Genomic DNA, 21,889 nt, shown 5'->3' on the forward strand with positions numbered 1-21,889 from the left:
AGAAAAGGCCTTAGACAAGTCCTCCAAAGAGGCAAGAAAGGCAGTAGAGAGGAAGGCCTACAAAAAGAACTGCAAAGCAGAGAAGTAGTTAGTGCAGGGCAGATCTCAAGGAGGGAAGACAGAGGGTGACTGGCTGACTGATGGAGGCAGCACCATGGAGAGCTCTGAGTGGAGAGCTGGATAAAGACTGATGAACTGATAAAGCCCTGAGCTAGGGGCAAGGAGTAGACTCCAGGAGGGGAAGCCATGGAGGCACCACTCTCTCCGAGTGGGGAACAGACTAAAAGGGACAGTAGGAAAGGGCACCAAGATGGGTCTATGTTAAGTGGGTACCCCGAAAGGATTTGAGATTCATACAGGATGTGACTCGGCCAGAGGACTGAGTTGCTGAAGAACTGAGAGAGTGCAGGCACACATACTGAGCCAAGAGGGGACACTCATGCGAACTGAGGGCCACCTCATTACAGAACCTAAGTGATTAATTTGATAGAATCTGAACAAGTGCATGAACTGGTTCTGAAAGTGATTGGGGGGAGGACAATTGACTGAGCCACTTCAGAACGGATATACACTAACTTGAACCTTCAATCAAGTCTTAACTGAGACTAATTTTTTCCTGATGTCAAGCATATTTATTTTGCCTGGGACAAGAAGTAGAAACTCAAAATCCCTAAATAAAGTGTTCTGAAAGAATTTCTACCTTGTTAAAAAGTGAGGGGCACCAGAATTCCTGAAGGAAAGCCTGATATGACAAGACTTCTTGGGGTTGGGATTTCTCTCTTGCTAATGAAGCATTAATGCTAGAAGTATACTGTTGGTTTATTGGAAGCTAAAGTCAGCAGTGCAGTGAATTCTCTTGCCTCTGCCTTAGGAGGCAGGGGCCCCAATAGGGGCCTAGACACCTCTAGTTTGTTGGAAGCTAAAGTCAGCAGTACAGTGAATTATTAGAGCTTTAGTGACCCAATACATGCATGTGCTTTTCCTGGATCGTATTGTGCCTGTTATAACATCAGAACATAAGCTCTCTGGGGCATGGACCCACCTATCTGCCACAGTTCATCTCATGTACAGCACTGCACAGGCAGAAGACACAATATTAATAATAAGAAACAAAATCAGTTCCATGCACCTTAAAAGTTGCAATTGCTCAAATGTGAAAGATATTTCTCATTTTACTTAAAATTACAGAAGTGTAATTACCTTTTCCTAGAAAGTATTTGAAATACCATCTGGTGTGGTACTCTGGGTTTTCCAAGTGCACATCTGTTCTGCGCCATGTACCTGGTGTGAAATCTGCATTCTGAAGCAGAAAACAGAATTGGGAAATTATTAGAATAATTCTTTCCAAATGTAAAGGGAATGGAGGAGCAGAAGGAAAAAAGTCAAGCAAAAGTAGTTCATGGGCACTAGAAGAGTGTGATCCTTATGCCCTTTCTTCATTTAAACATGTAAAGCTGATTTGGAAATCTATTTTAATATACAGGTAGTCCCCGAGTTACGCGGATCCGACTTATGTCGGATCCATAGTTACGAACGGGGATTTCTCGCCCCGGAGAACTAGAGCAGCGGGACGCCTGGTCCCGCCGCCCGCCTTCTCTGGGGCGAGAAAAGCTGCTCCCCGTCTCCCTGGTCTGCTGGCGGAGCCAGCAAACCAGGGAGACGGGAGCAAAGCAGCAGAGCACCAGGGCCGGACCCGCGGCCGCTTCCAGATCAGCTGGAAGCGGCGCGGGTCCAGCCGGGTGCTCCGCCGCTCTGTTCAGCGTCTCCCTGTTCTGCAGACCAGGGAGACGCTGAACAAAGCGCGGAGCACCCGGGGCCGGACCCGCGCCGCTTCCAGCTGATCTGGAAGCGGCGCGGGTCCAGCCGGGTGCTCCGCCGCTTTGTTCAGCGTCTCCCTGTTCTGCAGACCAGGGAGACGCTCAACAGAGCGGCGGAGCACCCGGCAGGACCCGCGCCGCTTCCAGCTGATCTGGAAACGGGCGCGGGTCCGGCCCCGGGTGCTCCGCCGCTTTGTTCAGCGTCTCCCTGGTCTGCAGACCAGGGAGACGCTGAGCAGAGCGGCGGAGGACCCGGGCAGGACCCGCAGCGCTTTCAGCTGATCTGGAAGCTGTGGGTCCGCCCGGGTCCTCTGTGGCTTTGCTCAGCGTCTCCCTGGTCTGCAGACCAGGGAGACACTGAGCAAAGCCGCGGAGGACCCGGGCCGGACCGCGGCGCTGATCTGGAAGTGCCACGGTTCGGCCCGGGTCCTCCGCAGCTTTGCTCCACATCTCCCTGGTCTGCTGGGGGGGGGGGGGAACGCAGCTAGTGCCCCCCCAGCAGACCAGGGAGATGTGGAGCAAAGCCGGGGGCCTGTGGTAGAGCAGGTGGGGCACTGCCGGTTGGTCCCGCAGCACCGCTTCTTGGCGCTACTGGACCAACCCGGCAGCACCCCAGCTGCTCTGCCCCAGGCGTCCTGATTCAGCTGCTGATCAGTTTCAGCAGTGGCTGAATCAGGATGCCTGGGGCAGAGCAGCTGGGGTGCTGCTGGGTTGGTCCAGTAGCTCCGAGGAGCAGCCGCGCTACTGGACCAAGCCAGCAGCACCAGAGCTGCTCTGCCCCAGGCGTCCCAAAGTCAGCCGCTGCTGAAACTGACCAGCGGCTGACTACAGGAAGCCCGAGGCAGAGTTGCTCTGCCCTGGGCTTCCTGGAATCAGCTGCTGATCAGTTTCAGCAGCAGCTGACTTGGGGACGCCTGGTGTTCTTATCTTGAATCTGTATGTAAGTGGAACTGGTGTCCAGATTCAGCGGCTGTTGAAACTGATTAGTTTCAGCAGCGGCTGATGCCAGTTCCGACTTACATACAGATTCAACTTAAGAACAAACCTACAGTCCCTATCTTGTACATAACCCGGGGACTGCCTGTATTTTGTATATTGCAGTAATTCCCCTTCATCCATCTCTGGTAATCTCTCCCTGAACTGAATTTTCTACATCCCTAATCATATAGAGTCTGGAGTTTCACTTTTTAGTATGGATTGATTGCATGATTCAGTTTTCTGGTAGTGGGGGAAGTTAGACTAACTTTTTTATTAACTTGGAATTCTGAGACAGTATTAGACTTTCTTGGCAAGGCAAGATATTTCTTTCTTAACCTCCATTTCTTCATATGCAAAATAAGTGTACACTTTTCATAAAGGTATTGTGAAGCATAACTGAATTAAGATTACAAGCTATGATATAAAGGAAAGTGTAATTAAAAAACTTATGAAGGTGGGTATGGAACTCAGGAGTTTGTGCATTTCTCCACTGCATCTGGGCTGTGTGGTGACAGTGGAGATAGAGATGGTGATTGCTAATGCTGTAGGAATTTTCAAATGAATCCTCTTTCCTGAAACTTTGCACAATTTTCTTTCTAAGAATCCGCTCCTCAACATTTTTCCAATTGCACGAACAAATTTTAATGAATCCAATTGCAGCATGTGTTTGCAATACAAAAAGCTCATTCCCAGCTTTTGCCGCCCTTACTCACCTTCAGTAGTATTCTACCACATAAATAGTCCCATTGAAGTTAATGGAGTAAGTGTATCAAAATCTTGCCAGAGACTAGGCTATTATCATCTATGAGTTTATGTAAGAATATATGATATGTTCATGACACCAGAGACAATTTTGTTGAGTGTCAGAATACACAGAACAATGACCTAAAGCAAGGATTGCCACAGTGGATAATTATTTGCATAGAGTTGTAGTTTATTCCTAACTACAGGCAGTCCCCGGGTTACATGGATCCGACTTACATCGGATCCCTACTTACAAACGGGGTGAGGCAACCCTGCACTAGTTGCTTCCCCCCAGCAGACCAGGGAGACGCGAAGCTAGCACCCCACCCAGCAGACCAGGGAGACGTGGAGCGGCTTTTCTCAGCAGACATCTCAGCTTGAGAATAAAGGACTGAGGGAACTGAGGTGTGGGAGAATAAAACTCAGCTGTGGAGAAATGTTTGGCTAGAGTTTCCCCTACAATATGTACCAGTTCCGACTTACATACAAATTCAACTTAAGAACAAACCTACAGTCCTTATCTTGTACGTAACCCGGGGACTGCCTGTAACTGAAATAAAAATATCTTACAGCTTGTTTGAATATTGGCTTGCTTAATAACAGGAATATACATAGACCCTTGCCTCCGTAATTTTCATTCCAATTCATCTAATGAAGTGTTTTTTACCCACAAAAGCATATGCTCTCATAAATCTGTTAGTCTCCAAGGTGCTATAGGATTCCTCATTTTTTAGCAAAAATGATGTTTTAAAAATTCTCTTTAGAAAATTTTGAGTTCACCAGCGCTTGATGAAATACATCCTAGAATACTCAAGGAGCTGATAGAGGATGTATCAGAGCCTTTAGCTATCATCTTTGAAAAGTCATGGAAGATGGGAATGATTCCAGAAAACTGGAAAAGGGCAAATATAGTGCCCATCTATAAAAAGGAAAATAAGAACAACCCAGGAAACTACAGACCAGTCAGCTTAACTTCTGTGCGAGGGAAGATAATGGAGCAAGAAATTAAGGAATTCATCTACAAACATCTGGAAAAAAATAAGGTGCTAGGTAACAATCAGCATGGATTTGTAAAGAACAAATCATGTTAAACCAATCTGATAGCTTTCTTTGATAGGATAACAAGTCTAGATAAGGATAAGGAAGAAATAAGTGGTATACCTAGACTTTAGTAAAGCATTCGAAACGGTCTTGCATGATCTTCTTATCAATAAACTAGGCAAACACAATTTAAATAGGGCTACTATAACTGGCTGGATAACCATTTTCAGAGAGCTGTTATTAACGGTTCACAATCATGCTGGAAGTAAGGGTGTTAAATACCAGTTAATTTACTAGTCGAGTAGTTGATGGAATTACCATCAACTAATCAATAGGCACTTCGACATTCCTCCTTTGAAATGTACAAGAGTCCCTGTAGGGAGTCCTGTAGGGGCTCTTGTACATTTCAAAGGAGGAATGCGGAACTCTGCATGCAGCCCAGGACCAGCAGGAAGTCCCGCTGACTCCAGGTTCCACGAATGCACTTACCCTTTTCCATTTCAAAGTGGAAGCACCCGCGTGGTGCCCAGAGTCAGCAGGACTTCCCACTGGACCTGGGCTGCACAAGGCGTGCCAGCTTTGAAATGTACAAGAGTCCCTGGTGGGGGCTCTTGTGCATTTCAAAGCAGAAGCACCCACATGGACCCTGGGCTCCATGCAATGCTGCCACTTTGAAATGTCACACAGAGCCAGAGTCAGCTCGGGATTCCCCAGCTGACCCTGGGCTCTGCACACTTTGAAATACTGCACGCGGCGGCCGGGGTCAGCTCGATGCCAGGCTCCACACTGCATTTTCACGGAACCTGAGATCAGCTGGGGACTCCCCAGCTGACTCTGGGTTCCACGGAAATGCCACATGGAACCCGAGGTCAGCTAGCGAGTCCCCAGCTGACCCTGGTCTCCAGGCAGTGCTGCTGATCCCAGGCAACCCAGGGTCAGCTCCATGCAGCGTTGCCACTTTGAAATGCTGCAGCAGCGTTTCAAAGTAGCAGCACTGCACAGAGCCCAAGATCAGCTGTGCAGTGCTGCTCCTTCAAAGCAGCACTCCACTTAGGAAGGTACTGACAGTACGCCCCTTAGGAAGGAACAATCTGTTTCACACACATAGAATGGGAAGCGACTGTCTAGGAAGGAATACTGCAGAAAGGGATCTAGCAGTCATAGTGGACCACAGACTAAATACGAGTCAACAGTGTGACATGGTTGCAAAAAAACCAAACAAGATTCTGGGATGCATTAACAGGAGTGTTGTGAGCAAGACACAAGAAGTCAATCTTCCACTCTACTATGCGCAGATGTGACGGGGCAGGACCGCCCCGCCACTCGCAAGCAATAGCGGGGACCGCCGGGGAGCTAGGCGCGGCCGCGGCAGGGCCCGGGGATCTAGGAAGCGGGGGCGGGGAGGCCGGGACGCGTCATCACGACGCGCCCGGGAACGCGCCGGAGGACGTCACGGGCGCGGCGACGGGGGGAGAGGGCGAACCCGGAAGAGCCGGGGAACAGAAAGGAGCGCGGGGTGAGAGCGAGAAGGGGGAAACGGAGAGCGGAGGAGGGGTCCGCGGGTGGAAGGCGGCGGAAGGAGCACCCCCGGAAGGGAAGGGGCCGGTCGGGGCGACCAAGTAGGCCGAGCGGCCTAGCGGAGTGGAGGAGGACCCAGGGCGGGTCGCGTATCCCGGGAGCAGGTGCGTTTGGGGTCTTAACCCCCCTGGTAACCACCGAGAGGCACGCTCTCGGTGTCAGGGCCCTGGGTCGGGGTCCGGAGTGAGGGTGGGCCCGGACCCCCCCACTCCGCTGAGGAGGCACGAGAGCAAGTGGTGCATTGTGCACAACGTAACTGTTGGCAAGGCAAGGGGGGGGCGGCGGACTGGGGCCGCGCCCCGTGACAGCAGATTAGGTCTCAACTGGAGTATTGTGTGCAGTTCTGGGCAAAACATTTCAAGAAAGATGTGGAGAAATTGGAGATGGTCCAGAGATGAGCAACAACTTTCTGTTTCAGAAGGTTGAAAAAGCTACCAGAGGAGAAGTTGTTCTGGATTTGATTTTAACAAATAGGGAGGAACTAGTTGAGAACCTGAAAGTGGAAGACAGTATGGGGGACAGTGATCATGAAATAATAGAGTTCATGATCTTAAGGAAAGGTAGAAGGGAGCACAACTGAGGTAATGGATTTCAGGAAGGCAGATTTTGATAAGCTCAGAGAACTTGTAGGTAAGGTTCCATGGGAAGCAAGACTGAAGGGAAAATCAACTGAGGAGAGTTGGAAGTATTTCAAAGGGACGTTGTTAAGGGCCCAAAAGCAAACAATTCCGCTGTGTAGGAAAGATAGAAAATATGGCAAAAGACCAGCTTGGCTTAACAAGGAGATCTTGCATGATCTCAAAATAAAAAAGGAGTCATATAAAAAATGGAAACTAGGACAAATAACAAAGGATGAATATAGGCAAGCAACACGGGAATACAGGGGCAAGATTAGAAAGGCAAAGGCACAAAATGAGATCAAACTAGCTACAGGCATAAAGGGAAACAAGAAGACCTTTTATAAATACATTAAAAGCAAGAGGAAGACCAAGGACAGGGTAGGCCCACTGCTTAGTGAGGAGGGAGAAGCAGTAACAGGAAACTTGGAAATGGCAGAGATGCTCAATGATTTCTTTGTTTCGGTCTTCACCGAGAAGTCTGGAGGTGTGTCTAACGTAGTGAATACAAGCAGAGAGAGGGTAAGTTTAGAAGATAGATACACAAAGAACAAAGTTAAAAATCACTTAGGAAAGTTAGATGTCAGCAAGTCACCAGGTCCTGATGAAATGCATCCCAGGATACTCGAGCTGAGAGAGGAGGAATCTGAGCCTTTAGCAATGATCTATGAAAAATCATGGAAGACAGGGGAGATACCAGAAGACTGGAAAAGGGAAAATATTGTGCCCATCTATAAAAAGGGGAATAAGAACAACCCAGGAAACTACAGACCGGTCAGTTTAACATTTGTCCCAGGGAAGATAATGGAGCAGGTAATTAAGGAAATCATATGGAAACACTTGGAAGGTAATAAAGTGATAGGGAAGAACAAGTCATGCCAAACCAATCTGATAGCTTTCTTTGATAGGATAACGAGCCTTGTGGATAAGGGAGAAGCAGTGGATGTCATATACCTAGACTTTAGTAAGGCATTTGATACGGTCTCGCATGATATTCTTATTGATAAACTAGGCAAATATAACTTAGATAGGGCCACGATAAGGTGGGTGCATAATTGGCTGGATAACCGTAGTCAGAGAGTTGTTGTTAACGGTGCTAAATCCTGCTGGAAAGGGATAACGAGTAGAGTTCCGCAAGGGTATGTTTTGGGACCTGTACTGTTCAATATCTTCATCAGTGATGTAGATATTGGGATAGAGAGTACGCTTATTAAGTTTGCAGATGATACCAAACTGGGTGGGGTTGCAACTTCTTTGGAGGATAGGGACATAATTCAAAATGACCTTAGCAAGTTAGAGAAATGGTCAGAGGTAAACAGAGAAATGCAAAGTGCTCCACTTAGGAAGGAACAATCAGTTCCATACATACAAGATGGGAAGCGACTGTCTAGGAAGGAGCATGGCGGAAAGGGATCTAGGGGTCATAGTGGACCACAAGTTGAATATGAGTCAACAGTGTGATGCTGTTGCAAAAAAAGCAAATATGATTCTAGGTTGTATCAACAGGTGTGTTGTAAGCAAAACTCGTGAAGTCATTCTGCCGCTCTACTCTGCACTAGTTAGGCCTCAGCTGGAGTACTGTGTCCAGTTCTGGGCGCCACATTTCAAGAAAGATGTGGAGAAATTGGAAAGGGTACAGAGAAGAGCGACAAGAATGATTAAAGGTCTAGAGAACATGACCTATGAAGCCAGGCTTCATGAACTGGGCTTGTTTAGTTTGGAAAAAAGAAGATCAAGGGGGGACATGATAGCGGTTTTCAAATATCTAAAAGGGTGTCACAAGGAGGAAGGAGAAAATTTGTTCCTCTTGGTTTCTGAGGACAGGACAAGGAGTAATGGGCTTAAAGTGCAACAGGGGAGGTTTAGATTGGACATTGGGAAAAAATTCCTAACTGTCAGGGTGGTCAAATATAGGAATAAATTGCCAAGGGAGGTGGTGGAATCTCCCTCTCTGGTGATATTTAAGAACAGGTTAGATAGACATCTGTCAGGGATGGTGTAGACGGAGCTTGGTCCTGCCTTGAGGGTGGGGGGCTGGACTCGACGACCTCTCGAGGTCCCTTCCAGTTCTATGATTCTATGACAAGAATGATTAAAGGTCTAGAGAACATGAGCTATGAGGGAAGACTGAAAAAATCGAGCGTGTTTAGTTTAGAAAAAAGAAGACTGAGAGGGGACACGATAGTGGTTTTCAAGTACCTAAAAGAGTGTTACAAGGAGAAGGGAAAAAAATTGTTCTCCTTGGCCTCTGAGGATAGGACAAGAAGCAATGGGCTTAAACTGCAGCAATGGAGGTTTAGGTTGGACATTAGGAAAAACTTCGTCAGGGTGGTTGAACACTAGAATAAATTGCCTAGGGAGGTTGTGGAATCTCCATCTCTGGAGATATTTAAGAGCAGGTTAGATAGATATTTATCAGGGAAGGTCTAGACGGTGTTTGGTCCTGCCATGAGGGCAGGGGACTGAACTCAATGACCTCTCGATGTCCCTTCCAGTTCTAATGTTCTATCACTCTATGATTCTCTCTCCTACTTGGGAATGATTATGCTACCTCCACTGTGCTCTAAAGCCATATCTCTCACTTACTAGTGTATCCTGCAATGAAAACCCTATTTTCATACTTCATATCCAATCCTGACTCTTAAGTACTTAATAGATTCATAGGTTTCAGCTGTACCTGGCCTTGTTTACAGAAAACAAAGCAGTACAGTTCAAGGTGCCTGTGCACTTTTGCACTGCCACTGAGTGATCAGGCAAAATGACTGTCTTTGCATTCCCCTGAAAACAAGGGCCACTCATCACTAGTGGCACTCTTTTGCTAACCTTTCTAAGGTGCAGAAAGGAAACCTCTGCCACTACTTCAGACAGCCTCACATGCAGCACTGAGGAACGCATCCTGAATCTTTTCAAAGGGTAGTGCATGCCTGGAAGCATCAAGCCATGCTGAGCAATGCCTCCCGGTTTTCCTGCTGAGGACATATGCCCCTGAAATCAATGTGACATTAAATCACAGCTGAACCCAATACAGTTCTTTCATCATTCCAGGGTATTTTTAATGTACAATTCTTTTATCTTTTGATGACTGCAATAGTTAATTGGAATGCTTGCTGTGGGAGTGCTATATTCTCTGGGCATCCGCAATACATGCAATTTATATTTAAAGGAGGAACAAGCCAGAAACAAGTATAAAATCACAGGCGGTGTACAAAATACTGGGCATGGAAATATACCCCACAGAATCTCAGATTACAGATTAACATAGTACTGACATACCTTTCTGATCTGGCTACTGTACATCTTCATAGTACATTAATATTCAGTAATACTGCCATTAGTCTTTATTTTCTAAGGAACCATAAAATAGCCTGTGTCAGCTCTGGCAGAAATTATCCTAAATTGCGTATTGCAAGCTGCGTGTTCCATAACTGCAATACAAAACCCTGAAAAAGATTTTCAGACTTTCAGCAAGAATCTTGGTGCTTGACTATTCCTGGCTGTTAAGCTGACTCTGTGGATCCGCTATTGATAGTTTACATTACCAGCCTATTTCACAAAAATTTTAACACACCATAAAACCTGCTTTAACTGGAATTTTATTTCAGATATATCTGGATTGTGTACAGAATACTGCAGTTTTAAGATCTGAATTTTGTGACCTACCAAGTCTATGACCAAAAGTCTAATGGCACTGGGGTCCAATTCTGACTAGAATTATATGTACCTAAATTTATATAAATGAAGAGAGGTTAGAAAAGAGCCATAAGAACGATCTGAAGAATAGAAGGTATGTACAGTAAAAGCTCTGTTATCCTACATTCAGTTTACCAGACATCTCAATCATAGAATAGAATAATAGAATACTAGAAATAGAAGGAACATTGAAAGGTCATCAAGTCCAGTCCATTGCACTTTACAGCAGGACCACGCACCATCTAGACCAGTATTTCCCAATTGGTATTCCATGGAAAATAAGGGTTCTGCAAGAAAATTCTACTCACTCCCCTCCCTCTGCATAGCCCGTAGGCAGCTCCCATTGGAGCTTTGCCAGTGGGGGCAGGCTTCTGGCGGAGTGCAGCTCTGGCTGCTCCACCACCCACTGTGGCTGACACACCACCGTGCTCAGCATGGCCCCCTCCTCACCCTGCAGGACTGCCCCCATCCTATGGGGCATCCGGTGCGGCCACGCGGTCTCCTCCTCCTCCACGTGTGCAGGCAGTGGCTTGTTTCAGTGGCCGCTGCTTCCGGGAGGGGGAGGGGTAGCTGGGTCTGAGGTGCTGAATAACTACTCCTGGAACTCGGCATTTTTAAACTGTCACTTGCGCCCCAGCAGGGGCCACAGAGAACTCTGCTTGGGCTCACTGCCACCACCCCTCAGGGTGCGCTTGGGCCCGTTGCCCCTTGTGTGCTGCCACTCTCTCTCCCCCACGGCCCTCCCCACCCTGCTGGGGAAGCAGCAGAGTCTGGTCTGGAAGGGAAGGTCAAGATTTCCCCCCTCCCCCCCCACACACACACACTCCACCCTGCAAGCCTGACCTGGTGCTGCAGCTGCGCTGGGATCCCTGCTGCATGCATGGGGGGGACTGAGCTCTCTCTTCTGCCCCCCTTCTTGGGGAACAAGAGCATGCTGCTTGGAGACTTCCCCTGCTGCAGCAGGGTACCAAGCCAGGTGTGTTGCCCTCATGCCCACACCCTTAATCCCCTCCCCCCACCAAGACCCCACATCGACACTCTGCCCCAAGTTCCCTCCTGGCGAGGACATTGCAGATCATCTTTGCGACCCCCCCCCCACGCACACACCCCCACATGCAAGTATTTTCCAACCATGAATGACAACAACTGGATTCGAAATCCATTAAGTATAACAGAAAAGCCAGTCAGTTTTTCTATGCAAAGATTATGAAAACCTAATTGAAATTGCTTCAGACGGCCAATTAATACAAAAATGTAAAGAAGTTTATCTGATTACATTTTGAGACGGCTTATGTCAAGACTATTCAGCTTTAACAAGAGGTGCAGTTAGTCAATTGCTACCCTTCACCAGCACATACTTTTGCGAAACTGGGTTCTTGAATTATGCAACAAAAACAAAATACAGAAATCGACTGAATACCATGCCAGATATGCGAATCCAACTTTCCAGTATTAAACCAAATACAAAAAGAATTTGCCAAGAAAAGAAGAAAAAACACTGTTCGCATTGAAAACTGCCAATATAATGCATATTAGTTTTTGAGCTTTATTTTTTGTACACATTAAATGGGATTTTTGTTTTTAAAAATGTGCAATTAAACTAAATGTTGATCTCATGACCCTGGTTAGCATTTGTTTATTATTATTCTTACTTATTTGTGGTCTACTTTTTCAGCTTCATATATAAGACTGTTATTAGGGGTTCCGCCAGATTCTTGAGAGTTTAAAAAGGTTCCGTTGCCAAATAAAATTGGGAAACACTGATTAGACAATCCCTGACAAATGTCTAATCTGCTCTTGAAAAGCTCCAATGATGGAAATTTCACAATCTCCCTAGGCAATTTGTTCCAGTTCTTAACCACTCTGACACTTAGAAAGTTTTTCTGTATGTCCAACCTAAATCTCCCTTGCTTCAATATAAGTCCATTGCTTCTTATTCTAGCCTCAAAGATTAAGGAAAATAATTTTCTCCCTCCTCATTGTAACAACTTTTTATATACTTGAAAGGTTTTATCATGTATCCTCTCTTTTCCAAACTAAACAAACTACGGAAGTTAAGAGGCAGGTAATTGTGTACTCAATACAATTTGTATCAACTATACAATTAGTTGATAAGGGAAGGCGCTCTGTCCTGGCTTGCGCTGGGTCCAGGAGTTACCTCTGCTGTGGCTCTGCAGTTTACATGTAGTAGGAGCCAGGCATGTAGGCAGACAGGCTCCTACTACATTTAAAATGGAGAGCCACTGCAGTCCCGGACCCAGCATGAGCCAGGCTTACTCAGTCCCAGCTCTCACCAGGTCTGGGAGCTACCCCCACTGAGGCTCTGCATTTTAAATATAGTAATAGCCAGGCAGCTCTTACTACATTTAAAAATACAGAGCCACAGTGGCAGTAGATTCCGGACTTGGAGCAAGCCAGAACTGAGGAAGCCTGCCTCATGCTGGGTCTGGGACTGCTGCAGCTCTGCATTTTAAATGTAGTAGTAGCTAGCCCACAGAGTTGGCTATTTAAAATGCAGAGCCACAGCAGGGATAGTTCCTGGACCCGGTGCGAGCCAAGACTGAGCCAGTCTTGCTCATTCCCAGCTTGCGCCAGGTCCAGCAGCTCCTGTCCATGAAGGATCCCAGCAGGGAGCTGTGATCCCCTTTGAGGACAGCGGCTGCTGCAGGAGCAGTCTGTGTCTGCGGTGGCCAGGGCCGGCCGCAAACAGAAGCTGCTCCAGCAGGCTCAGTGTGTCCCAGCTAGAGTACTGATACAGAGGCAGCAGGGGATGAGGAGGGGGGAATATGACTAGTCGACTCGACTACCCAATAAACCTAAGCTTATCAAGTAGTCAACAATTCGACTAGTTGCTTATATCCCTAAAACAAACCTAATTCTTTCAATCTTCCCTAATAGGTCTTGGTTTCTAGACCTTTAATTTCTTTTGTTGCTGTTCTCTGGACCTTCCCCAATTTGTCCATCTTTCCTGAAAATGGTGCCAACAAGTGGACACAATCAGCAGCCTAATCAGCACAGAGTACAGCAGAATTACTTCTTTTGACTTGTTTGCAACATTCCTGTTAATGCATCCCAAAATAATGTTTGCTTTTTTACTGTTGACTCATATTTAGCTTGTGGTCTAGTTCCCTTTCCCATACAGTCACTTTCCACTTAGTATGTGGTTTACCTCTGGTGCACTACAGAAAAGATCGAAGCTGCTGCTGTCAATCTTCCAGGGATTGAATTAGCGGGTCTAGTGAAGACACGCTAATTCGAACTGAGCGGGGCACTTCAGTCAATGCCGGAAATCCTGTTTCCATGAGAAGTAAAGGAAGTCAAAGGGAGAGTGTTCTCCCTTTGACTTCCTGCAGTGTGGACAGTGCCAAGAGTCATAGCTGAAGTTGCATATCTTAATTCAATTTTATCCCGTAGTTCAGACATACCCAAACTGTTTGCCTGCCTTGCATCAGAGATAAACCCAAATCTTGGCCCCATGACCACCTGACAGCAAAACTGACATTATGAGTTCTGTGTGTCAGTAACTATTACAAACACAGAAGGTGGTTCACTCTGTTTGCAACTCAGTGGTCAGAATAAAATGGAAATGCTGAGAAGCTAGACATGCACAAGAGAAATAATTTGTTTCCTGGGAGTCAACTGGCCAACATTAGGATGGAAAGAAAAAAGGATACCATCCCATTGGACTGGGATAGCACTGGCAGATACGGGTCCAAGCTGCATCCACATTGTAAAATGGAATTTGGCCCTAAGTCACTGTGGGGCCTAGGCTCAAACCCTGCACCCTTGCAGACTTGGAGCTGAGTCAGACAGAACTGTGTGTAGATGAAGGAAGGATCTGGGCTCAAGCATGAGTCTGAGCCTGGGCTTACACTGTAGGATAGGCATTCCCCGATGACTGTGTTAACTCTTGCACTCTCTGTCAGTCTATTCATTTCATCTATACAACCAAGCACACAGCAGCAATACTACAACTGCAAAGAAGCTGCACACCAAGAAGTGGCAACCTTCAAGCTCTACACTGTTTCTACTCATAATCACATTACCAAGATGCTGGCATGCATCGATGAGATGAAGCATGGTATTTAATTTTTCTTGTAAAATTTTTTATGGGATACTGTACAAGTACAGACCCCGGTTAGTCCCCTTGTGCCTTTATTTACCTCTCCCCTTCCACCCCCCACAAGAGGGTACAAGAGTCCGACCTGCACCAAGTCTTGTCATATTAGTCCTATTGCATTCCGCTCCGTGGGCCAGCCTGACCCAAATATGCCCAGGGTTTCTCGCACCACCTCCGACAGCGGGCAGAGGGGGATGCAGGCTCGCCTTCACTCACGGACCCTAGCCCAGGGCCCTAAGGACGCGGACCTGTTTAGGTCGAGTCCGTCTGGTGGGGCTTCCCGCCTTAACGCGCCAGCCCACGGGCTATAATGCCCTGCCCTGGGCTGCTTCCTCTCCCCTTACCTGGTCCGCCGACCAGTCAGTGCCGGGACGTCTGCCTCACCCCTGTCCCTTCTGGGTCTCGTCTGTGGTGTCTTGGGGCTCCCCCGGGAGGTGCGACCCCACGGTGCCTCCACCCCTTTTCCGGTCTGGCTCCCTCCTTGCTGTGAACGCCAGCTCCTTTTGAGTGCTGGCACTCTGGCATTGCATCACGCCAGGGCACCTCCCCCCCAGGGCTATGTATACACTGGCAGATTCGTGCGCAAGAACATCTTGTGCAAGGGTTCTTGTGCAAGAAGTCTTGTGCAAGAAAATGTCCACACTGCCATGTGCGAGCTGTGCTTTTGCGCAAGAGCACCCATGGCAGTGCGAATGCTCTCTTGCGCAAGAAAGCTCTGATAGCCATTTTAGCCATAGGGCTTTCTTGCACAAGCAATCCCTGCCGAGCATCCACACTGCCCTCTTGCGCAAGAGGGCTTACACCTGATAAAAAAAAAAAAAGAGTGTAGCTCTTCAGCAAGAAGCCCTCTCTTACCACGCCATGTAAATTTTCTTGCACAAGAGCGGGCAGGCAGTGTGGACGCTCTGCGGATACTTGCGCAAGAAGCCGTGAGTGTAGACATAGCTCAGCTGTTTCGTGGTGTGAGAGCATGCCGCACAAGCTCTGTCCACGCTGTGCCCCCAGCCCCGCTTGGCCAGGGCTGGGGAGTTTAAAATGCGGTGTAGCAGTGTTTTGCCTGGCGCGGCACGCAGGCGCACAACACCTACTCTCCCCGCATCCCAGTGCTGGGGGACTTGAAGTGCAGGGCTGCAGTGCCCCATCACAGATACCAAAATGCTTTTGTAATTTAAGGTATCAAACAAGTTGTTCCTGTTAAATATCACACTGTTTAAACTAAGTACTCAAGGAAAGAAGACATAAGCTAATCCTGGTAAATGGAGAGAAACAGTGGAACTTAATTTGAATTTAAAAGTTTCTTAATAGTCTAATTTGCCAGTCTCAGGACCACTTCTTAAATGGCATTAAGTAGGTGAATTTAAATACTTTTTTTCTTGTTTCAGAAGATTTAGTTAAGATGACACACTTTTTGCTCATATATAAATTGTTTAATCATAGTAAATTAAATATGATTCTCCAATCCTTACACAAAGCCACACATTTACAAGCCATTTTAATGATCAATGAGACACTACCAGTGGACTCTACTAATATGGGAAACAATATACTTTGATCTTATCTTATGTAAAGAAGAGTGTTCCTACTCTTAAGTTGCAATCTCCATTAAAAATTCTTCACAAATACAGAAGAGGCTGCAACTGAAGTGAAACATTTTATTGCTTATGTTCTGTTTTGGTTCGGTTTTCTTTTATTTTTCTCCCTTTTCCTTTCATTAGTAATACATTAATAATTGTGTTTAATAATAATTACAATTAACTAGTTAATAATTGTGATTATTTTGCTCATTTTTAGTTGTACTATCCCTAAAGCATAGCAAGAATTTCATTTAACTAAAATAATGAGAGTCACATTTGTGAAACAGCATTACAAGAAACAATTTTTCTTGTGCTCAAGATTACAAATTTTTAAGCACAATGATTAGTCCTGTGGCACTTTGGAGATTAACATAAATGTATATAGTATCATGAGCTTTCATGAGCAAAACCCACTTTTTCGGATGAGCTGGAAGCTGGAGTGGAAACAACAGAAACCCACAATTAATAATAGAAAAAGAAGGGAAGGGAAAAAAAAAGTTACCTTTCAATTGTAGTCCCAGTGCTAATAAGGCAAAATGAGTGGACTAGAAGTGCCCCATACTTAGCTTTTGATGTAAATGAGGTGTTAAATGTAAAGTTACTTGTTAAACTCAATACCACAAAACATCCCTTTCCACCACATAAAAGTTTGTTCTTCAGGAATGCATCCTGACTGATGCTATGTTGTCTGATGGCAGTGTGGTGATTGTGATAAGTGGACCAACATGAAACACAGGGGTGGGATAAAGCCATAAGATTATAAACAGAGCCTATTCAAATGGTCTGTAAGATTCAAACACCCATGTTTTCCTTCTTTCCTCAATTCGTCTTTTAAATGTCCCCGTATTAGACCACCTTCCTTCAGAATAAGTTGAGCTGGACCACAACTCCCTTCAGAATCTATCCTCTCTGACCATGAAATCTTGAGGAGAAGAGGGAAGGATTTTGCACAGCAACACAGAGGCTGTCTCTGAACCACTCCCAGCCTCTCCTAAAAAGAAAAGGTCTAGCTTGAGTATTGAATTTAGATTGCCCATGATGCAACACATGTGGCCCACCAGACTGATGTAAAATACATGCATTGTAAAAACTCCATGAAAAAGTCTGGGGATAGAAGCAGCAGAGCTGGAAGTAGGATAACAACATGATCAAGACTGTATCTCATTTAAAATGCGTAGGAAAAGAGTTTTATATCAAGAACATAATTTCTAATATAACATAAGAACATAAGATAAAACTTTTTAAAAAACCAATGGTCCTGCAGCACCTTTGAGACTAACAAAAAATGTAGATGGCATCATGAGCTTTCATGGGCACAACCCATTTCTTCAGATGAAGAAGAGAGATCTCGAAGGTGTTGCAGGACCATTCAATGTTTTTTAAGTTTTTTCAGTTACACACTAACACAGCTACCCACCCCCCTCTGACACATAATAACGGCCATATTGAGTCAGACCAAAGGTCTAAATGGACCAGTATCCTATCTTCTGACAGTGGCCAATGCCAGATGCCCCAAAGAAAGTCAACACAACAGGGAATCGTCAAGTGATCCCCTTCCTGACATCCACTTCCAGTCCCTGACAAACAGAGACTAGGGACACCATTCTTACCAATCTTGGCTAATAGCCATTGATGGACCCAACTCCATGAATGTATCTAGTTCTTTTCACATCCCTGTTAAAGTCCTGGTCTTCACTACACTCTCTGGCAAGGAGTTCCACAGGCCAATTGTGTGCTATATGAAGAAAAAATTCCTTTTCTTTGTTTCAAACCTGCTACCTATGCATTTCATTTGGTGATCCCTACTTCTTATGGGAACAAGTAAATAACATTTCCTTATTTACTTTCTCCATACTTGTCATGATTTTATAGACCTCTACCATAATCTCCCCTCCCCTTAGTCTCCTCTTTTCTAAGATGAAAACTCCCAGTCTTTTTAATCTGTCTTCATATGGGACCTGTTCCAAACCCCTAATCATCTTTGTTGCCCTTTTCTGAACCTTTTCCAATGCCAATATATCTTTTTTGAGATGAGGCATCCACATCTATATGCAGTAATCAAGATGTGGACTTACCATGGATTTATATAGAGGCAATAAGATGTTCCCTGTCTTATTCTCTATTCCTTTTTTAATGTTTCCTAACATTCTGTTTGCTTTTTTGACTGCTGCTGCACACTGAGTGGATGTTTTGAGAGAATTATACTCCAAGAGCTCTCTCGAGTGGTTATAGCTAAATTAATCCCCATCATTTTGTATTTGTACTTGGGATTATTTTTTCCAATGTGCTTTACTTTACATTTATTAACATTACAATTCAGTTGCCATTTTGTTGCTCAGTCACTTGGTTTTGTGAGATCCTTCTGAAGCTCTTCACAGGCTGCTGTGTTCTTAACCATCTTGAGCAGTTTGGTATCATCAGCAAATTTTGCCATCTCATTGTTTACCCCTTTCTCCAGATCATTTATAAATAGGTTGAATAGGATTAGTCCCAGTACAGACCCTTGTGAGACACCACTAGTTACCTCTCTTTCTCTCTCCATTCTGAAAACTGACCATTTATTCCTACTCTTAGTTTCTTGCCTTTAAACTGTTTTCAGTCCATAAGCGGACCTTTCCTCTTCTCCCAAGTCAATTTACTTTACTTAAGAGCCTTTGGTGAGGGATCTTGTCAAAGGCTTTCTGGAAATCTACGTATGCTATATCCACTAGATCCGCCTTGTCCACATGCGTATTCTACACTACACACACACAACCAAGCTGGATCAGACTATTAGTCACTCACATCATCCACTACTGTATTATGACTCTGGTACAGATTTACATACGATGTGTCCAAAAAACCCTCCCATTATCCCTGCATTAATGTATCCACTTAAATGTGAAATGATAGGTAAGGGGCTCCTTTCTGCCCCATGTTCACCAGTCTATATTTTACAGTGCAAGGCTGGTTATCCTTCACTGTATTAAATATTTTTTTCGAGTTAGAAAACTAAGAGAAATTAGATACGTTCATGAATGTGTCTGAGAGGAAAGGGCTCTGACAATGCCCAATCACAGCAGCCAAATAACATTTCTTGTACTGAACATATGGCACTGCAATTGGTTTAAGCAACAGCATTTTCAAATTTCTGATCTTTCAATTGGAAAAGGTAATAAATATAAACAGGACTTTTCCTTACCTCATCAGAAGATCCATTTTCCACCCGGAAACGTCCAGCTCTTTGAATGGCTCCATCAGCATCACTAGATATAAGCTGTGAAAAAAGAGTTAATATAAGAGATGCAAGTTGACTTCAAAAATCTCCACCTAATCAGCAATTAAACAATAAAACCAGCTCAATTTAGCTTTCACCATCTCAGCCAGAGTTATATAACACCTCTTTCCCCTCTATATCCCTCCTCCCTGAAGATAAACTCAGCTCAGAATAATAATTATCAAGTTGAGCAACAAACGATTACTTCCAGAAGAAATTAACTCATTGTAGCTATAAGGACTCAGGCAGTGAAGGGGCTCTTGTGGTCACCTGCAGAAGTAGCTACCCACTATAAATCACAAGGTTTTTTTGGTCTTAAATCTTGGCAATATTGACATGCAAGTTGCTACTGAGGGGCCCCAACTATGAAAAATGCAGTTCCGTTAACTATTTATCAGAAGGCAGACAGTTTTACACAGATAGAGATCACTAAGCTGCCTGAACTATGTAACATGCATACTACCACAAGAGGAAGGAGCAGGGCACTATGCAACGGGCCCGTGTTTAATCTTTTTAATATTTCTGAAAGTTTGTGTGTTTGTTTGTCCCAAAAGATCTACGAAACGGTAAGAGCTAGAAACACCAAATTTTGCACAGATACTACTGATTTCCTAACTTCAATAACTGGATTGGTTATATCTCAAAATCAGTTTCCCTGGTTTTCTCAGAGACCTAATTGGGCCCACTGATAATTAGCTTTTTAGTAGTGCCTGATCATAGGCATTTGCTGGACTCCTCTGTTAAGCGTGTCACATAATTACGAGATACTAGAGGATAAAGCATGTAGGCACCAACAGCACCATCAAGGGAAAGCCCATGGGGGAGAGGCTGCAGTGGGGCTGAGAATCCGCAACCTCCCCTATAACAGGGCACCAGCAGGTCTCCAGGACAGACCCAAATGTGGCTGGGAGAAGCCTCCAGCTATCACAGCCTCTCAACATCTTCATGCAGCCGGGCTCCGACTGAACCCCTTCTGGAAATTAAAGTTGCTTCTTTCCCCCCAACGCCCAAATGAGCCATCGCACCACTCGCCCTCCTTTGGGCTGTGTGCATTCTCCTGGCAGGGCTGTGTGCATTATCAGCAAGTGCCACGGGCATTATGCACTTTGCAGGATTCAGCTCACAGTACAAAGAGGAGGTGGACAGGAGAACAAGGTTTTGAGCACAGTGGAGCCTGAGGAGGACACAGTACACTCAGAACAGCCTATTTTCATTAGAACAGGTACGTTCAGGTGCTGCATGTTCTCATCAGCTAGATATCACTCATTGCACCTGGTCTGAGGGTGTTTTGCTTTGTCTGATCAATACAACCAGTTCAACTGCCGCTAGGAAGTCCATTCAGGTTGCCCCATGGATCGTGAACTGAAGGCACTCAGAGGGCAATGATTTGCTGCTGCTGCTGCAGCGCCCAGAAGCCATCCCATCCATTTCTCAGGGCTTCTGGCAAGGAGGCTGCAGGCATTGGTTTGCATAGAATCTTTAAGGGAAGATGGGCTGTGAGAAAAGAGACCCTATGAGATCTGTCATTTTGTAAGCACATCACTAGCTATGTTAATTTCTTAAAGTAATATATAAGAGAAAAGTATTTCCAATAAAATATGCTATGTTAATGTAATTGATGTAGTTCATTCATCACATCTTTTACTATATTTTCCCCAGGCAGCACCGGGTATTTTTGCTAGTTTTTGATAAAGCAATCACAATATTTGGCATTGTTTAGCAGACCAGAGAGACGGGGAGCAAAGCCTCGGAGGACGCCGGCAGCGGGACAGCCGCGGCGCGTCTGCGCTGTCCCGCTGCCCGCGTGCTCCGCGGCTTTGCTCTGTGTCTCCCTGGTCTGCTGGGAGACCCTCCCCCCCAGAGAAAAGCTGCAGAGGATGCGGGTGGGACCGTGGCGCGTCTCAGCGGTCCCGCCACCCGCGTCTTCCTGGTCTGCTGGGTGGGGGGGTCGCAGCTAGTGCGCCCCCGCCCACCAGCAGACAAGGCTTTTCTCGCCGATGACGCCTAGGGTGGAGCAGCTGGGGCGCTGCCGGGTTGGTCCCGCAGCGCCGCTCCTCGGCGCTACTGGACCAACCCGTCAGCACCCCAGCTGCTCTGCCCCAGGCATCCCCAAGTCAGCCGCTGCTGAAACTGACCAGCGGCTGATTCCAGGAAGCCTGGGGCAGAGCAACTCTGCCTCGGGCTTCCTGTAGTCAGCTGCTGGTCAGTTTCAGCAGCGGCTGAATCTGGACGCCAGTTCCGACTTACATACAAATCCAACTTAAGAACAAACCTACAGTCCCTATCTTGTATGTAACCCGGGGACTGCCTGTATTCATCATCAATTTTACTATGTATTTTAGAAATGCCCGTCTGTTTGTCCCACCCTGTGTGAGTCTGTTTGCTCAAGAACTCCTAAACAGTAAGAGCTAGGACCTCCAAATTTGGGATGCAGCTTCCTATTATCAGAACTTAAAGCCAGGTCAGGGTTTGGT

The 21,889-nt window shown here is 45.9% G+C and overlaps 1 protein-coding gene across 2 annotated transcripts in view; it reads right to left on the minus strand.

The window, feature by feature from the left end:
* The window catches only part of GARNL3 (GTPase activating Rap/RanGAP domain like 3), a 199,411-nt gene that overhangs the window by 137,079 nt on the left and 40,443 nt on the right, over nt 1-21,889 (minus strand). Inside the window, exons 3-4 of one of the 2 annotated variants that reach the window (XM_075905772.1) lie at nt 19,341-19,415; nt 1,201-1,300 (exon numbers count right to left, since the gene is read on the minus strand). In XM_075905772.1, coding sequence (XP_075761887.1) covers nt 1,201-1,300; nt 19,341-19,415 — 175 coding nt within the window. The remainder of the gene's footprint in view (nt 1-1,200; nt 1,301-19,340; nt 19,416-21,889) is intronic. The other variant, XM_075905773.1, reaches the window with a different exon arrangement.

The sequence above is a fragment of the Pelodiscus sinensis genome, chromosome 22 (genome assembly GCF_049634645.1).
Source record: "Pelodiscus sinensis isolate JC-2024 chromosome 22, ASM4963464v1, whole genome shotgun sequence".
In the NCBI taxonomy this organism is placed as follows: Eukaryota; Metazoa; Chordata; order Testudines; family Trionychidae; genus Pelodiscus; species Pelodiscus sinensis.